Source organism: Melopsittacus undulatus, chromosome 7 (assembly GCF_012275295.1).
Source record: "Melopsittacus undulatus isolate bMelUnd1 chromosome 7, bMelUnd1.mat.Z, whole genome shotgun sequence".
Taxonomy (NCBI): Eukaryota; Metazoa; Chordata; class Aves; order Psittaciformes; family Psittaculidae; genus Melopsittacus; species Melopsittacus undulatus.
Window position 1 is genome coordinate 51,590,513 of NC_047533.1, and position 17,842 is coordinate 51,608,354.

General features: G+C 41.7%; 1 protein-coding gene across 1 annotated transcript in view; it reads right to left on the reverse strand.

Annotated features, from left to right (window-relative positions):
• Positions 1-17,842, reverse strand: part of EMCN (endomucin) — a 55,697-nt gene that overhangs the window by 18,540 nt on the left and 19,315 nt on the right. Inside the window, exons 3-6 of the mRNA XM_034065007.1 lie at positions 16,604-16,705; positions 16,188-16,301; positions 9,191-9,337; positions 2,752-2,784 (exon numbers count right to left, since the gene is read on the reverse strand). Coding sequence (XP_033920898.1) covers positions 2,752-2,784; positions 9,191-9,337; positions 16,188-16,301; positions 16,604-16,705 — 396 coding nt within the window. The remainder of the gene's footprint in view (positions 1-2,751; positions 2,785-9,190; positions 9,338-16,187; positions 16,302-16,603; positions 16,706-17,842) is intronic.

The following is a 17,842-nucleotide window of genomic DNA, read 5'->3' on the forward strand; positions in this document are numbered from 1 at the left end:
ACCTTTTCTCACTTTTAGGAGTTTAAGGTAATGTTCAACATTAGAGGAAAACTTTTGACATGCAAACAAACAAGCAAGAGAGTGAAAATTAGACCTGCCTCCAGAAGAAGAAAGACCAAAATTTTCCATTGCTAATTAAAAAACACACGTGCTAATAGTAGGTGAAGTGGTCCAAAGAGGCGCAACATTAGCAGCTATTGATTTTCTTGAGATTTGAGTGCTATAAGGGGATATGTGTGCTTTCTCTCTTGCATTTGAGGATAGCAATGACTGTCGGGAGCTTCTGGGGCATTTTTTAGGACAGGGTTTAAAGGAATGCAATTCTACCTTCAGGTGCTAATCTGAATTTGAGTCAGACATCAACAAACTGAAATATTTACCACCTTCTTGGATACAGTCTGTGAAAAAGTAATCACTGAACTTCCACAGAGAAAAAAACTACCAACCTTGGTGCTTCCTTAGTGACACTATACAGGACACAGGATTTTATCCCATATGGGACAGAAGCTTGAGTAGACATGCGCTTACTGCTGTGGAAGAAGCCAACCCTGGGTAGTAGTCCTGGGGTAACAGCTGACCTTGGTGATCTTAAAGGTCTTTTCCAACCTAGCTGATTCTATGATTCTATGACTAGCTGGACAACTGTAGCACAAGGCAACCATTTCCATTTCCCATTTAAGTATCAGAAAAGGCTCCCAAGCAAAGGTGCCTGGGGAAGGTAGGGAAGATGGTCTTTTAAGATGAGGTCCTAGTAGAGAGTATATCTCTGTATGTAAATAGTGAGAACATGATAGTGGCCATTGAGGTTTTGTTGCAGGCTCTGATTCACCACCCAGGTACCCACTCATACCATGCACCTATAGGGATGCATGGTTTCCCTTCCAAAGAACAGAAGGCAGCTGAAATTGTTGTGTGGAAACTAAGAAATTAACTGAGGCATTGGAACTAATTTCTCAGAGCCATTTTGAGGGCTAGAATGCAATTTTGTTCTGCTAAGTCTCTGAATGACATGTCCCTACCTTTTCAGAAGCTTTTGTATAGGCAATACTTGTAATTCTAAACCACTGAATTAGAGTAACAAGCAAGGTTTGTTTGTCCCTGACATATAGGATTCCTTCCTCCTTGCTACACTGATTTTAAACTCAGGCCCACTATCAAGAAATGTGTTGGTGATTGCTTTTCCTCCACTACTCTCCTTTTGCCTATATTCCCATTCTCACACCGTAGGAGTTTGTTTAGATTTGTAAAAGTAAGTTGTCTGACACAAGAGAAGCAAAGGTGAGAACAATGAGGGTCCAGTTTCTCCACTGGTTATGCCAGTATACTGTTTTTTTCAGGTAACTAGGACCTAAGTAGTCTTACTTAAAAATTTATGTGGGTTGACTGGTAGTGCGAAGGTAAAGATTTGAGCACTGTGTTTTCATTTCTGTTCCGATGTTGTGCAGCTGTGTGAATTTTGGGCAGATTATTTAGTGTCTCTATTTCCTTTCCTTCCTCCCTTTCCCCCCCACCTTCATTTGTCTGGCCAGAGACTGAAGCCTCCTGGGGAAAAATGATCACTTACTGTGTGTTTGTGTGATGCCTTAACAATAGAGCCACAGCTGAGGCATTCTGATGCTACAGTGTAGGAAACAATCATTGCCTGAGACTTTCATCTCTGAAAAATTGCTGTGTTTCTTTAAAACAGAAGTTGTCTCTCCTGTGGTGCCTGTCTGCTGAGGGGTGATAATGTAAGGATGGAAACTGTGAACCATCATCAAGTGACAGAAATAATTCTTCTGAATGCGTAATTCCATGTGATTGCTTTGGATTTCCCAGGGAAATACTACTGCCCTTTTCACTACCTTACCTGATATACTACATGATACACAGAGCAAGCAGGCAATTATCACAGCCGTGAGTTATCCTGGATACTGACTGAAAATGTCAACAGAAACAAATGACACTGAAAACCACGAACGTGTATCCCTGCATTTGTGCAGTATCTCTATAGGACAAAAACAGGATTCAAATCCATTGGTTATTTTCCTTGTTCTCTTTTAAATGACCAAGATGTGAGTAATGCAGGAAATAAAATCCATAGGTTAGCGTATTAACTGCTTGAAATAAGACATGTAATAGCATGGATTAAGGAATTAAAACCTTTAACTCAGTTAACCCTTTTCTTACAAGCCAGCCCATCCTGTCTACTTTCTCTGAATCTGGAAAGTGAGTCTGGAAGATATTTTCCAGCTATAAAATGATCTGGGATCAGAATAACAGTTAACTGGAGTAATATATACATCATGGTAACACAAGAGACAAGCTTTTGCTGGCAGCAGCAGCAAGAACTGCAGGGAGAAGTACAGAAGGGACTGTTTCCTGATAAGCACAGAGAAAGGAAAAGAGGACAATACAGGTTCACAAGCACAGGAAACTCTTGCCTTACCCTGGGAGCTACTGCCTCTAACTACAGGACGAGGAATGAGAGCCACTGACAAGAACAAGCTCCTTGGTAAACACTCTATTTATATCAGTTTCCCATGGCATCATGAAATATGCTAGACCTGATATTTCTTTTGTGCTCCCACCCTGTTTTCTTTTCAGTATCTGCTAGTCCAACAATGGCATTCAGCTGAAAGCACAGCAAAGTTATGCATTGCTACAAGTTGAACATCATTCCTCTGCTTCTCTGTACTACATTTCAGGCTGCCCCCCTCCCACCCTACACCAGCCTTTTTCACACAGAGCAAACTCTTCTGTTGCTCTTACTTGTTGATTGTGTTGTTGAGCTCACGTGAAGGCCTGCAATAAAACAGAAGGAACAGGTTTGTTAGTATCTGTTTTAGATGCCCAGAGTCTTCACATCATACAAACTGACAGGCCCTTGCAACATGCTCAGTAAACCCACAAGCTATGATGCCCCAAAACTGGCAGTCTGACATTGTTCCCAAGCCTAGAAAGTCTGAGCTGTGAAAGTCTACAGACATCCCTTCGAGATGAGAGCAGAATCCAAAGTCCAGCCTATGCTAGGTTGTTATTCTGCTCAAGAGAAGAAAATCCTGCATTAACTGAGAACATTCTTAAGAAATTCCTCTTGCCAAAACCAGCCAAGCATCTGGGAGTGAATAGCTGGCATTTAAGTGACAAATAAGCATTTTAATAAAAGAAATTCAAATGCCTAATTGAGACGTATCTTCAGTTGTCACAGAAGCCTTTAAAAATGAATCTTCATTAACTATCTTGGTGCTTTTGGCTAACAGGCTACCAAGCAGTAGGAGTAAAAGACACTGGTAATGAGGAAGAAATGGACCTTGCAAAGTGCACGATGCTTACTGGCCCACTCCTGGCAGCTTTCCCCGGCCACTTCACAAGGTTTTGGTGCAGAACACGTTTTTATTTGTTAACCTTTTGTTAGTATGCTGCTGCTTTTGTGCGTCTAGACTATAGCAGGCTTGGAAATTAAGGCGGCTGTGAATACTTCACATTTGGAGGCTAGCCATAGGCAACCATCACTCCCAGAGTGATTTTTATTACTTTGCATTAAATCTCTCCTGCAATCACTCTACAGTCAAAGGGAGCCGGGCACCTAACTCACCCGTGTCTTTGAGAATAGACACCTGCGTGAACTGGCAGCAAAACATTTATCTGTTTGCACAAGACAGACTGCCTCTTGCCAGGGACGAGTGACTGGCTCTCTGCCCACCTGGTGAGGCCTCTCACACTGGATTACTGGAGCTACCATGGAAAAAAATCCTTCAGGCACTACATCCTCAGCAATCATTAATTATTTTGAGGGATAAATCACAGCGTTTGGTCACCTTCCTGTAGTCTGGAAGGCACCATAAACCCCCCCTTGCTGGGTCTTTTCAGGGTTCACTGCCGCCACAGCACCTGTAGGAAATGTGGAGCATCTGACCTAATCCCAGGAGCTCCCTGGGAGGACATAACCCACCAGCACATCCTCTGTGTCCCAGCTGTGCCAGTCTGAGAGAGCGCAGACGGAGTGGCATGAAGGCAGCTGTAAATCCAGGCAGGCATAAGGCCTCTCCCCTGAGTGCCTAGGACTTTAGTGCTGCTCCTCTTCCATCTGGGGTCCCAGGGGAGTACAGATCCACTTGTACACCACTGCTGCACTTTTCTGTGCTCTGGACTGATGCTTTGCACAGACAGCTCCTACTACTGGAGCTGTACTACAAATGAAACACATCATTCTATTGCTGTTAATGTACTCTCTGAAAACCAGAATGGCTGCTCTTGTTTTTCATCCTCTCTACACCCAATTAAAAACATAGATCACTTGAGCCACCAGGGTGCAAATAACCACTTTTGCTAATGGTATATGGGACAGAGCTTTAATGGCATTATAATCACGAACATGCGTGAAAAGCACATTCAGATTGAAAAGCCAAGTACTCAAAAGTCAGCAGTAAGAGCTCTGCTTGAGCATACTAAATGTGAGCAATGCCAAGTACTCCGAAGGTATACAGTTATCTTATCCTGGCTTCCTAAGATCCAGAGCAGACATTTTTCCTAAGCTTTTAATCATGTCATCAATCCGTTTGCAAAAAGCAATGTCACCTTATGCAGAAAGGATCTCTGTAATGATTCATTAAGCAATGTTTATAGCATGTTTGAGTAACGTTAGCAACAAGGGCCAAGGAAAAGCTTTCGGGAAATTAATAACTCTCCTGTCAAAGGAGGTTTGGAGTGACGCACAGTACAGAATGCAGCAGGACACATGGCTGGTGTTAAGGAAACATCCAAATAAGATATGATTGCTTGTCACCCAAATACTGCCATTCCTTAAGCCTATAAGGAATGGGATCCCACGGCAAAAAGTACCATGAGGTCACACCACAATGGTTGAACACGCAAACTATAAAGTCCTGTGTGTGCATATTCCTGGAGAAAGGCAGAAGACCTTGTCAAGTCTTACAAATGGATCACTTCTCTATGAAACTTCAGACCTTGTCTCCCCAGTCTGATGGAATTTGAGCTTGCCCAAGAACTCCTCACCTGTCAAGACTGTAACATAATTATACATTCACCCTTAACTTCACTCATGCAAACAAAGTGAACCACCTTGGCTCAGATTAGAGCAAATAAATGGATAGAAAAAGCATGTTAAGCCGAAGATGATACTGAAGTCTATCCCAAAGAATTAAGGTTGGTCAAAGCTGTATGCAGGCGACAGTAGCTCTGTGAACAGGAAGGGTTGGGTGATCTGCAGTTCAGTATCTGCAGGCACAACCAAAACCACACTGCTATCCTAGCCAGACCTCATCACTGCAATAAAACCAGACAGCAGTGATGATCCCAGATAGAAAACATGTTATTTTTTAAAGACAGCACACATCTACAGATGCTAACACTACAAGCATCTTTCCCAAAGGCATCTCACCCAGATCCTGCTAGAGCATGGAAAATTAAACAGGAAAAATCTCCTGCCCTCCTCTCTCTCCTGCATCTCCAGTATGCAAGCAAAGCGCCAGCTCACCCTCTGTTCAGAGATTGCTCAGCCTTGCCACACAAACAAAGCTGTGCTTATCGGAGCAGTTCAGCAGGTGCTTTCAGTTTGCATTTTCTAAATTACCATCCAGTGCCCTTTCTGCTGGTGGGGTCACATGCTGCTGTTCTACAGAAAGAGAAGGACAGAACGAAAGGCAGCATTTTGCTTAACTAACATAGCTACCATAGTTGTAGCTGCCTGTTCAGAGCTTATCACATCCTCTGGGGCTGTGAGTTAGGGGGCAGATGCTCTGCATAAACAATCTGGGAAGATTTCCAGATTCATCATGAGAAGTGAGGTGTGCAACACTGGCTATGCTGAGTCCTCCATGTGCGATAAGGAGGACAAGGATAACAAATTTGGCACATAACGGTGGTTTGATTTGAAAATACCTGCCTGAGCCAGTTCAGCACTGGTTAGAAGCTTGACAGATGGAGAAAGAGACCAATAGCTAACCTCTCCCCACTCTGTTCTCCAATGACTGCAACCTAAGCAGCTTGGATGCCCCGCAGTTTGCTGCTTCTGTTTTTGGAGGGCAGCCACATGAAACTGTATTCACTGGCAAAACAAACGAATAAATTTGGCTGATTACTCAGAGGGGATACCACAGTATAAATCAAAGCAATCAAAGCAAAATTAAGAACTTTAAAGAACCCCTCCTTGCCCTGACTGTGCTATAGAGTGAGTGCGTTATCTGAGGCTTTGCTGTATTTTCCATCTCCCAGCCACTTTGATTTTTGTGTAGGACTCTTTGTGAAGAAGCTGAAGATACAGTGGGATTTTTTTACCTAATATCATTGTCCAGTGTTCCTACACAGTTTGCTTACAGAAGGAGTCAAACCCGCCTTGTCTTACTCATAAGAATTTTTCTGAGGGAAATGCATCCCACGAATCAAGTGAGTAGGATTTATAACTGGAGGAGTGCAATAAAGATATCAATAGATGCAGCAGGTTGATTCATCTGACAGTTTATTATAATAGATCATTTGATCTTACCACCCTGCTGGGTGAACTTCAGCTCATTGTGCTCTATGGCTTTTGTTTAGGTCACAGAAAAAAAAGCTACAACACTTGCAGTGCCTTGGATGTAGTTAGACACTGGCTGATCCATTAAATCTTCAAGTTTTTGTTAATTGAACAAAAGGAGAAAATTAAATATTAGCAAGCAAGCCTCCTTGGAGGTGGAGCATGAGTAGGAGGTATATTACACATGACAGCCAAAGTTAGAGAAATGTATGTGTCAACAGCAAGCATGCAGGTTGCTCTCTTTGCTGCAAACAATCCCTATTGCCTTCTCTAGCTTTGGTGAACACTACGCAGTCCCTCCTCCGTGGTTGGTGATTTCAATCCTTAATACAGCACGCAATAGTGCTCTCTGATGTTTCTCCAAGTTGTTTCCTAGGCTCCCCCACTCATTTCAGTCCCTCTCCAGCTTTCTGTGGCACTCCTCCCACACCCTTATCTTTTGATATGTCTGATTGGAAATTTCTCTTCAAAATGTGCTTTATTTCTTCAGCAAAATGATATTTTTTTATAAAGATGGAAAATGGTCTCTAAACTATATATATTCTTTTGCATCGAGGTTAGCCAGCTGGATTATTTTGGTTGAGCATATCAGATAAAACCACTCTGCTTTGGACCAATATCACATTAATTTGTTTTCCCCTGAGCTCCCATGCAGAAGCTGTGTCTGGGGTGCCTTTGGCTTACAAGCTCTGCTGTCCCTTATGGGCTACAGTACCAGCCCCGCTGCTCCTACCAGACTCTGAGCTAGCGAACACAAGGTGTTCAGCTCCTATATAAGCTTCTGAATGAAATTCCAAAGAGCTGGGAAGAAATAATCTAATGGCTATGACAGAGTCAGCATTTCTTCTAATGTCAGCACAGGATGAAACAACTGGCTTCATGCTTGCATTGCTTTAAAAGTTATTAGGGTATAGCACAGCATATGGCTTCCCTTGGCCCTGAGTGATTTCACATAGGGGAATAAATCTGTTTAGAGGGAATCATAACTTATTTTTCTGAAAGTTTTTAATGTATACAGAGAATAATGAAGCAAACGTGGTCTAAATGTGCACCCATTTGAGATAAGCTACCAAACTCATCAGGGTGAGTAATGGTATTTCTTGCATATTTAAGCTGAAAGAAAGAAGCAAGGAGCTGGTGAGGAGACAGGAAAGTATAAATGTGGAAATCCTGGTGCAGGAGGAGGTGACTTTGAAATGACAGTTTTACGGGAACTCAGAGTGCTGGCTATGCCAAGCACCTAGGCCGATCCCCCACCTGGATAGATGTGCCTTTCTCAGCCAGGCATCTTGGGTGCTTCCTGAGCTCAAGAAGATTTAGTGGTTTTAGAGCAAGATGAGCTGGGTAAGATGATGACTTCCACAAACTGACCCAAGGAAAGTTGTGAAACTTTCTGGGGAAATTTTAAATGTAAAATGTAATTATACAAACAATGTAAAATGTAATTCAATATGTGTGATCCATACCCAGATATGTATTACAATTTCATTTTAACCTGGAAGATTTACCTGTGTGAGAGAGCCTTTAATTAAAAATGCTGTAATTTACTGCTTTTATCACGGTCTACTAATGATAAGGTTTCCATATCATACATGTCTGCCAAAAGACACAAAACCTAACAGGATAATCACTACAGTTCACAGTATATGCATTATGGAGCATAGGCTTACTGAAAAAATAGTGAAGAATCCTCTCTAAATCAGTGACCTTGGATTAAACATTAAAAATACCCATTCAACTTCCTTAAAATGTTTATTATTATAACATCTTTTTGCATGTTTCCAAGTGCTTTAGTGCATACTGGGAATATGACGTTACTCCACTTTTAAATCCAGCACTATCCTCTATGAGTTAAAAATCACAGTACATGTGCAAGCTTATCTCCCACAAACACAATCCAGAGGTTGTAAAAAGACTTGTATCCCTTGAGGGATGTTAAACATGAATAATATTTGGGATATGCAAACAAAGTGAGCATCCTCATTGGATTTATACACGTGTAGCTGAAAGTAAATATTGAGTGAAGACTCAAGAGACCTTAAGAAAACCTGAATAAGTGGGTCTTCAAAATCTGGGAAAGTTTAGCCAGCTAGAAGATTAATAAATGATTGCTCTTATGACTTGGCATCTACACTATGTTGTTTAGTGGACAAATACATCAACACACCCCCAGGAAAACAATGTAACAAGACTGGAGTTGGGAAAGATTAATATCTTTTTGACTTTGCGTGTGACCATGTTGTACTTTGAACAATGTCACTTAGTTGGTAATATGCATTAACTTGCCCTCCAGATTTATTAACAATTGTAAAAATTATAGCTGTTTTCTCCTTTGTCTCCTTTGCTTTGCAGCCAGAGAATTTATCTTAATGACCTCCTCTGGCAGCCAAAGCTACACAGTGACCACATACAGCATATATAAAGATCACTATTACCTTTAGTAATTTATATCCTCCTGTAATGACACTGAGTATCCCAACTGAATGTTTTGAAATTCACCCATCACTCATCTTAATTTCATAGCTAGATGAGATAGCCACAGTGTACGCTACATTAATAAAGAGGTGGCCCTCATTCCAGGACAATGCACAGCACATGAAGAAAAGATTCAAAATGATTTGCATCTTTTTACTGCTTGCATAGGAAAATAGAGTGTATGTTTTCAAGACTTACCTGAGGTTCCAGGAGCAGAAGTGGTTTTTTGTAGAGAGGTTGTAGACGAAAAGGACCACCCCTCAGTGGATGAAGAAGGCCATCCCTTAGTGGATGAAGCATCTGAACTCTCATTTTGTGCCAACTGTGTTCCATTTGCTTGTGTAGCTGGAAACGAGACAGATATTCAGGCAAGATACACTTCTATAAGCATTGTTTTAGATCTTGGACCATCCCTCAGACAAAAGTTCACACCATCATAGAAGAGACTTAAGGTTAGCTTCTGGTAACTGCTTGCCAAGTGATGAACCATTCCTATAGAGTTGTTACTATTGGCATAGCTGAGGCATCTTTAAACCACATCCTAGCATCAGAAAGAGCCTCACACCTGTGCAGAAGACAGCCTAGATCTCTGACTAGGAAGCCCTGAATGACTAGACAGTATTGCATCAAAAGCAACATGAGCAGAAGAGAGTAGCCTGCTTACTTCCCTCTATCGTTCACCTTCATTTTAAACAAAATAAATAAAAAGTAAGCTTCAGCCATAACTGTCACATAATGCAATAGTGTAAAAAGTTTAAGGGTTTGTAATTAAGTGCAGAGTTAATTACTTCATTCTGTGCTGTTAAGACCTAGAAAATAATATATCCCTGAATATTAATGTGTGAGAAATTAAAGTGTCTTATTTCTGCTCTCACACAGTCAATAGATGATCAAGGCCACCTTTGTTACAAGATTTCCAGCCCAAGGTGAGTCCAAGATTGAGCCTGTGGAACTGAAGTTCATCAAATGACAACAAGAAAGAATGTAAGCTGCTCCAGTACAGCTGATAATTCCTATGTCTATGCTCAAACCTCAGCATAACAGACAGTGCATACTGAATAAAACATAGGGGTGCCCAAGAGTAACCTTATACTTCCTTTCTGGTATAAATCAGAGATGTGACTGAGCTGTAAAGTGTTTTCGGTGCCTCTTCATATGAATTTCAAGCACTAGAACTAGAACAACTTCACGACATGTTTTAGCACAACGAGTGCAACATCATGCACATGAAACATCTGAATCTTGAGGGACGCTTCATCGCATGCTTTATTCAGAAACTCTGATTACCAGTTTGGCCCTTCAAAGAACCCTTTTTTCAGGGGAAAAAACTCTCAGTGCCCAGAGCTTCCTATTCTACCACGACACGCCTTTAACTTGGCCTTTCACTTCCCCTCTTGTTAATGAAGTGTAATACCTTGGAAAGGCAAGCTTCAATAAATCAATGAGCTAAGAAAGAATGAGTTGAAGTCACTGGAGTCAGGGGATTCATACAACATTGGGAACTGAGAGGAGACGGACAGCCGAGGATGGTATCTTTGAAGGCTGAGGCATGAAAGAAAACCACACCAAAAATTATGCAGAACAAACTTAAATGTCTAAAACTTCCATTGGAATTCTAGTGATGAAAAGCATAATTTCACTGTCAGATCCCTCCAGAAACCTCAGCATTGTACCTCTTCAATATGCAAGTCTAATTTTCACTAGAGATTAATGAGGTGGAGTGTAAATAGCTCCTCTACCTCATGTTTTTACTATGGTATAATGCAAGGATCCAAGAACTTTAATAATTCCTGCATTCTCATCATAGAAGTCTTGAGTGAATCTTTAAAAGCAAACTTCTTCCACTTTTGTTTCTTACTGTGGTTGCTTCAGACTCACATTTTAAATGTTTAAAAATGTTTAAATTTTAATCTCAGAGCAATTTAGAGAAAAGCAAAAAACCTGAAGAACCTCCCTCTCCCTTTAGGATGCATGTGCTTGTAACAGCAACAACAGCAAGCATCTTCTGGCTCTCCTATAAGAAATTAGTAAAAGCTTGCATGTGAGAATGGAAAGTAAGGCAGACTAACCAAATGCCTTAATGTGCAGAGACATTTGAACACAAATATGCTTTGTGAACACTGCAAAACAATCAGTTTGTGGGAGAGATGAGGAGGGAGGCAGCCAGTTGCCTTGTAACCCCACAGAGAGCTGTTTTCCCATGGGGATCACACGTTCTAAGCGTCCTATCAGTCCTGGCAGCAGCCCAGCCCTTGGTGCTCCTCTTGTGTTTGGGAGCTGTGAGAACAGATTGTTCTTGGGAACATGGGCTGTATGCTGGATATGCCTCTGCAGGGGATTGAGAAGGGAGGGATGCTAGCATTTCCTTTTTTTGTTTTTAATTCAGCCTGGGTGAGATTCTTCCTGCTACTCAGATAGCACCTTTACCTAGGGCTCAGTGTGAAGGTTATTGCATTTATTTCAGTAGACTGCAGAGCAAGCTCTGTGTGATCGATGTTGAGGGGTGAAGTAGAGGTGTAAAAGTCTGCATGTCAGTTTTGCACATTTTCCAAGATGAAAAAAACAACCTCAATTCCACTGTACTACCCTAAGATTAAATCCTAGCAACCCAATTCTCTGTTGACTTGTGGCTTTTAAGCAGCTTCCAAGCCTTACGCCTAATACACAGCACAGACTCTACCATCAACACACTTAGGAGGTTGAATTCTGTGCCAAAAGCCTATGGGAACAGAAGCATCCAAATTCAGCTATCCCTCATGTATGCAATGGAAGCGCTGACAGAGCAGTATGCCTGCTAGAAATCTGCCTTTCTGATAAATCCCATAACTCATATCTATGCAAGGTTTAATTTGATCTCAGCAGGAGGAGACAGCGCAAGTCCTTACTGTGGTGCCCATGCTCTGCGCGGGAGCAGGCGGGGGACTCTGCGCGGGCACACAGTGACTCAGTTCTGCCATCCCCACTGACACATCGCTGCAGTAATTCATCACGCTTAGCTCAGCCAGCTGCAGCAGAGATTTCTGCCTGCCTGGCAGGGGGAGGCCTGGGCTCACAGAAAAGCAAACCCAGTGGAGAAGGGCGGCTCTGCTGCTGCAAAAGCACTTGCATCATTGGTTAATGGGTTTGTTGTCAACAGCTGATTATGAATAAAAATGGTAAAGCCGTAAAGATTGTAAAATAGCTGTCCAAATGAGGATGGTTGCTGCAGAAGCAGAACTCCCTGGTCGTGATGCAGCTCTCCCTGCTGATATTTTGATAGGATAAATGACAGTATGTTAACACGTATTTGTCAAAGGGATAATCAACAACAGCGAATCTGAAACGGCTCTCAAAGCTGCTGCCTGAGCCTCAGGTATTTCCTTACATTTTGTGCTCTGAAACCCCTTTATTTTCTTTAACCATCTGTAATTCCACACAACCTCACTTGATCTTAGCATGATTTTCTACTTAGTGTACGCATAATACACATATATTTTGGCATTTCCCAACAGTACTTTAAATTTGCTTTACAGCAGACTGTTACCTAACGAACTTAAACATCACAAGATGCTTCAAGTAAGCAGCACATACTCTGCATATAGTCTATGCACTGCAAAGAATATTCACATCTGTATGTGTGTTAAGACCTTACTTGGCCAATGAATGAATCAAGGAAACACCTTACAGGGAAGAAGGAACTGCACCCAAACCACATTACAATACCAGCATGAGTGCTTTGTTAATGGAAGACTAAACTTTCTCCCTTGAGCTCCTATCTTTAGCATAAACAAACATATAGGCCTCACCCCTGTAATGAGTAACCTGAGAAACCACTTGTATTGTGTGCATTCATGAAAGCTTTGAAAAAACCCAGTGTAGCAAACCCAATGTAACACGTCCATTTAGAAGAATGAAAAGCAGTGAGGGAGGTAAGCAAGCAGATTTCAGCCCATAGCTGAGTGCGTCTGCTGTCTGCCAGCTTTACATTTTCTGGTAAACAAAAAACCCAAAGTATTTGAAAATATTTGTTTTTAAACATTTCTCTGCCTGCCATGTCTCAGCAGCCAGCTATACTCAGTGTTTACCTACAGCATGTGGAAATGATCTGAGAGCAATATATGTTACCATAACACTCTTGTGGTAGTTTTACTGAAGTAATTACCTACAGTATGATGAAAAGAGAAAAAAGTATCTCTTCCACTCTTTCCTTTTCCCACTTCTTAATATTTAATATTTCATTGCACCATGATGTATCATCATTCAGGAGAGTGACATGAGATAAAACAGAAACACAACAGCCAAAGATCTACTCTTGCAATTTAACACCTTGAGCACTGACCTTGCATAAAATGCTTGTTCCATATCCAAGGGAGGAAGAACATAATCTTTTGTTGCATTTCATTTTGTATTCTTGTTGATAACTCTTGAGACTCCCAGGATATGAAATCCTGATTGCAGATGCAACTTGCTGTAGTGTGGCACCATATAAATTCTTGTTTTGGGACCTGAACTGCACAAATGAGCTCACTTTCTAAATAAATATGAACTCCTGGATTTGACCCCTTTATTAATAAATTAGGAGATTAAAGAGACAAGTTTTATTGCTTGTCTTCCAATATAATAAACAGGGTAAGAGGGCAAAAAGGAAGAGATTGTTCTTATTGCCTGCAGAGGAAAAAAATACTGAGGATTTAAAAAAGAAAATAGACAAAGTCGTTTGCATGATTTCACAGCATATGGAGCACTGGGGGCTTTTCCTGAATCTATAATAAAAGGTGACAGCAGCCACAGAAATTGCAGCAGAGACAGGAAGCCCTGTCAAATCTCTGCTGTGTGAATGCAATCATTTACTGAAGCTTTTAGCAGGGACTGAAGCAGAGAAAGCAATTATCTCCATTGCAAAACAGAGTTGCTGGCTTTTTATTGAAAATCAGGCGTAGTAAAGTAAATTTTGAAGTGTCATAAAGGCACCACCAATTTCTGCCTCAATCCCATATGGCCAGCCCAAAAAATGGGGAGAAGTGAGTGCTAGTGAAAAAGAGAGTAGACAACCTTCATCTCCTGTCCATTTTGGAGAGCAAATATCTCAATATGCCTGTGCTTGATTCAGGGAATACAACTCTCCCAAGCCCTCTGCTACTGCTGGGGACACAGGCAGGGAATAGGAGGATGCAGTGAAGGCAATGGAGCCTTGCCATGCCAATACGTCAGTTAGAAACGGAGAGATGGCTGTAGCCAGCAGCCAGAGGGGTTGAGGGGTCTATGGCTTTTTGCAAGGGCTAGCCCCATCTGAACAGTCCCTGTACCATGCCTGTTCCCAGACCTTGTGCCCTGTCCCACTTGTTTGTGCTGAAACCAAGGTTATGACTTTCTTGAAAGGTAGACCAGGAGTCTGCCTTAAAACCCACTAGAATGGATTTTCACATACACAGTTTTTCCAAATACTACTTAGCATTGAAAGAAAATACAGTTCTAATGTCTTTTTTCATTTTCCTTTTAAGAAACTGGAGTGAGAGGCAGGTTAGCCCTGGTTTTGTGTTCATTTATCACCATTTTTTATCACAAGTTTTAGTGGTTTGGGGGGCAGGTTTTAGCTTAAATAAGGAAATTTAAAAACAAATAACAACCCAAGAAACTAGGGGAATTCCAGCTGGTGGAAAAAGAACATAAGAGGAAGGGAAAGAAAGCGTGTTTTGTGAAAAACCTTGCACCCAGGCCTAGGGGTACCTCCAGCACCATCATACCCCCAGCACCAGTGTTTTGGAGCATTAGTGCAGAGCAGTGGCTGGAGCTAAGCTGTACTGGCAGACATGCCTTTCCTTGTTAGCTTTCCCTCCTCTGCTGGGAGCTCTACCTGTCAGCAAGGTTTAGTTCCAGGCAGCTGTGCCACTCTGGTACCCACAAGCCAAAGAACCTCTGCGAAACTGAAAGGACTAGGAACTGCATTCTTAATGTGATGTGCCGTGCTGCAGGCTTTTGACAGGCTCAGAGTGTCACAAATGAAGGCTTAAAAAGATTCTCTGTGGCCTTCAGTATCACTTCAGCAGCCTGTGCATCGGCCAGACTGTGTTCTGTGACTCACTGATACTGGCATTTAAAAGCCAAGCCAAAACCAGAAAGACTTCAGGCTGATAATCAGACTACTCCTTACACCAAGCACAGTGGGAAAGCTGCATCAGACGATGTAACTGCTAACTGAAAGGGTGATTACTCTCCAGGCAGTTTAGCATGCTCAGGTCAGTGAGGGGTGGCTTTAAAGGAAAATCTGCACAAAGACAGCATGAAAACCATTTTATAGAACTCCCTTTTTAGGTGAGGAAACCAAAGGAAAAGAAGTCAAGTTCTAATAACTTGTGACAGTTCAGAGCACTGTAAATATCAATTCCAAGTACAGGTGTACCACTGACTGCTGAGTTAAATATCTCAAGTAGTTATTTTTAATTTTTTGAGTCAATTAGGTATACAAATGGAATATTTCTAAACTGTGGTTCAGCAAAAGACTTGAGCAAATATTTTCAGTGCAGTTCAGAGGCAAAATAAAGGGAAACTGAATTTCACCTGAAGTTTACTGAGCTCATTTTGGATGTTAACATAATTGGTTAAATTAATCCAGCTACTTACTGGATCTTTTTGTTTTTTTAATTTTCTTTTTCTAGAATCCAATCTGATGTGCTGGGCAGGCACACATTATTCTGAAGATTCATGGGGATACATTCCTGAGATTGATGCAGGGTAATTAGTATCACTTCTCTGCTTTCAGTACTGTGACTCATAATAATACAGAACATAAGGAACTGTAGCATTGTAACATACATAAGACAAAAAAACCAAAGGGGGCTGTTCTGACACCACTCTGCTGACAGGGAATCACTTATTTTTTAGGAAATACTTATAAAAAAATGGAACCTAGCCACATAAGAAAATAAAAAAATTAAACCCCTTCCAAATACATCTCAACTACAGGGAGATTAAAATCCTGTGTGATGGCTTCAGGACACTTCCACTGCAAATCAAAGGTATAATATTCTTCGTATAAGATTCTAGGACGTGATTCTTTAAAGATAAATAGTATGGTAGGATGAATAGTTCTGCTTTACCAAACCTTCAAATCCGTAACTGAAACTACCCTTTTTTACCTCTTTTTATTGCTCCATACTGTTTTACAGAGATGTAGTGTACAATGAATCAGAAAGGGCACAATGAAATTATCACTTACTGTTTGTTGTGCTGTCACTTTTATATGCTGCTGTAGTGGTCACTTTTACTGGTGGTTGTGTTGTTGCAACTTGTGTTATTTGTTGTGTAGCAGTAGCTGCAGAAGGCGCAGAGCCTAATGAAGAAACAGCATTCAAATTATTTCCTCATTTTTATATACATACATATGCAGACACACAAAACACACCTATGCCTTGCTTGCAGACTAGCTTTAAATTATTAAAAAATATGTAATTTAAATTGAAGATCTACAGAAACAGGGCTCCATTCACTGCAGAGAAAGCCACTCTGTGTCCCATAGGTGGGTTACCCCACTGAAGACAAGCCTAAGATAACGCAGTTACAAAATCCTGCTGCTTGTTTCCTGAATGAATACTGGAACAGCATCAACAATTAGCTTAAAGAATTTTCACTTACTACTTGCGATAGGCTCATCTGTAGCTCTGATTGCAGTTGTTGTCAGCACTGATGCTTGAAATGCTGTTGCTTGTGAAGTTGATGCAGTTAAAGCTTCTGTTACTACAAGAAAGGCATTCATATCTTTAATGATTTATTTTGCCATGCATAAATAAACATCACAGAATCACAGAATCCCAAGGGTTGGAAGGGACCTCGAAAGATCATCTAGTCCAACCCCCGTGCAAGAGCAGGGTAACCTAGAGTACATCACACAGGAACTTGTCCAGGTGGGCCTTGAGTATATCCAGTGTAGGAGACTCCACAACCTCCCTGGGCAACCTGTTCCAGTGCTCTGTCACTCTTACAGTAAAGAAGTTCTTCCTGATGTTAACGTGGAACCTCCTATGCTCCAGTTTACACCTATTGCCCTTTGTCCTACCACTGGATATCACTGAAAAAAGCCTAGCTCCATCATCCTGACACCCACCCTTTACATATTTGTAAACACTGATGAGGTCACCCCTAAGTCTCCTCTTCTCCAAGCTAAAGAGACCCAGCTCCCTCAGCCTCTCCTCACAAGGGAGGTGTTCCACTCCCTTAATCATCTTTGTGGCTCTGCGCTGGACTCTTTCAAGCAATTCCCTGTCCTTCTTGAACTGGGGGGCCCAGAACTGGATGCAATATTCCAGATGCGGCCTCACCAAGGCACAGTAGAGGGGGAGGAGAACCTCTCTTGACCTACTAACCACACCCTTTCTAATGCACCCTAGGATGCCATTTGCATTCTTGGCCACAAGGGCACATTGCTGGCTCCTGGTCATCCTCCTATCCACCAGGACCCTCAGGTCCCTTTCCCCTTCACTACTTTCCAGCACACACCTCTAGCTACCTTCTCTTACAAAGGCAGTGAATTTCTGCTTAAAGTCTGGCACTTCCAGAGCTTTCTTATCCACACTTTTTTAAAGAGGATTCAAAGTACATGTGGTTGCTGTCAGAGGGAAGGTTTGGCATGGCTTCCAAGGGAAGAGGTGAGGGGAAAGGAGATTGGCATGGACAGATGGGTTTGCTGTGCTGTTGGACTAGACTGCTGACCAACATTTTACTGCATACATGCTTAACAGAAGGGATGTAAGCTCTGCAGAAAGAAGTGAGTGACACAGAGCAGCACAGCTTCTATATCACAGGTAGAGAGCCAAAGGGGAAGAGACTCTACTAATCTTTGTGCAAACTTTTCCTCTTCCCTCTGCTGTCCACCTC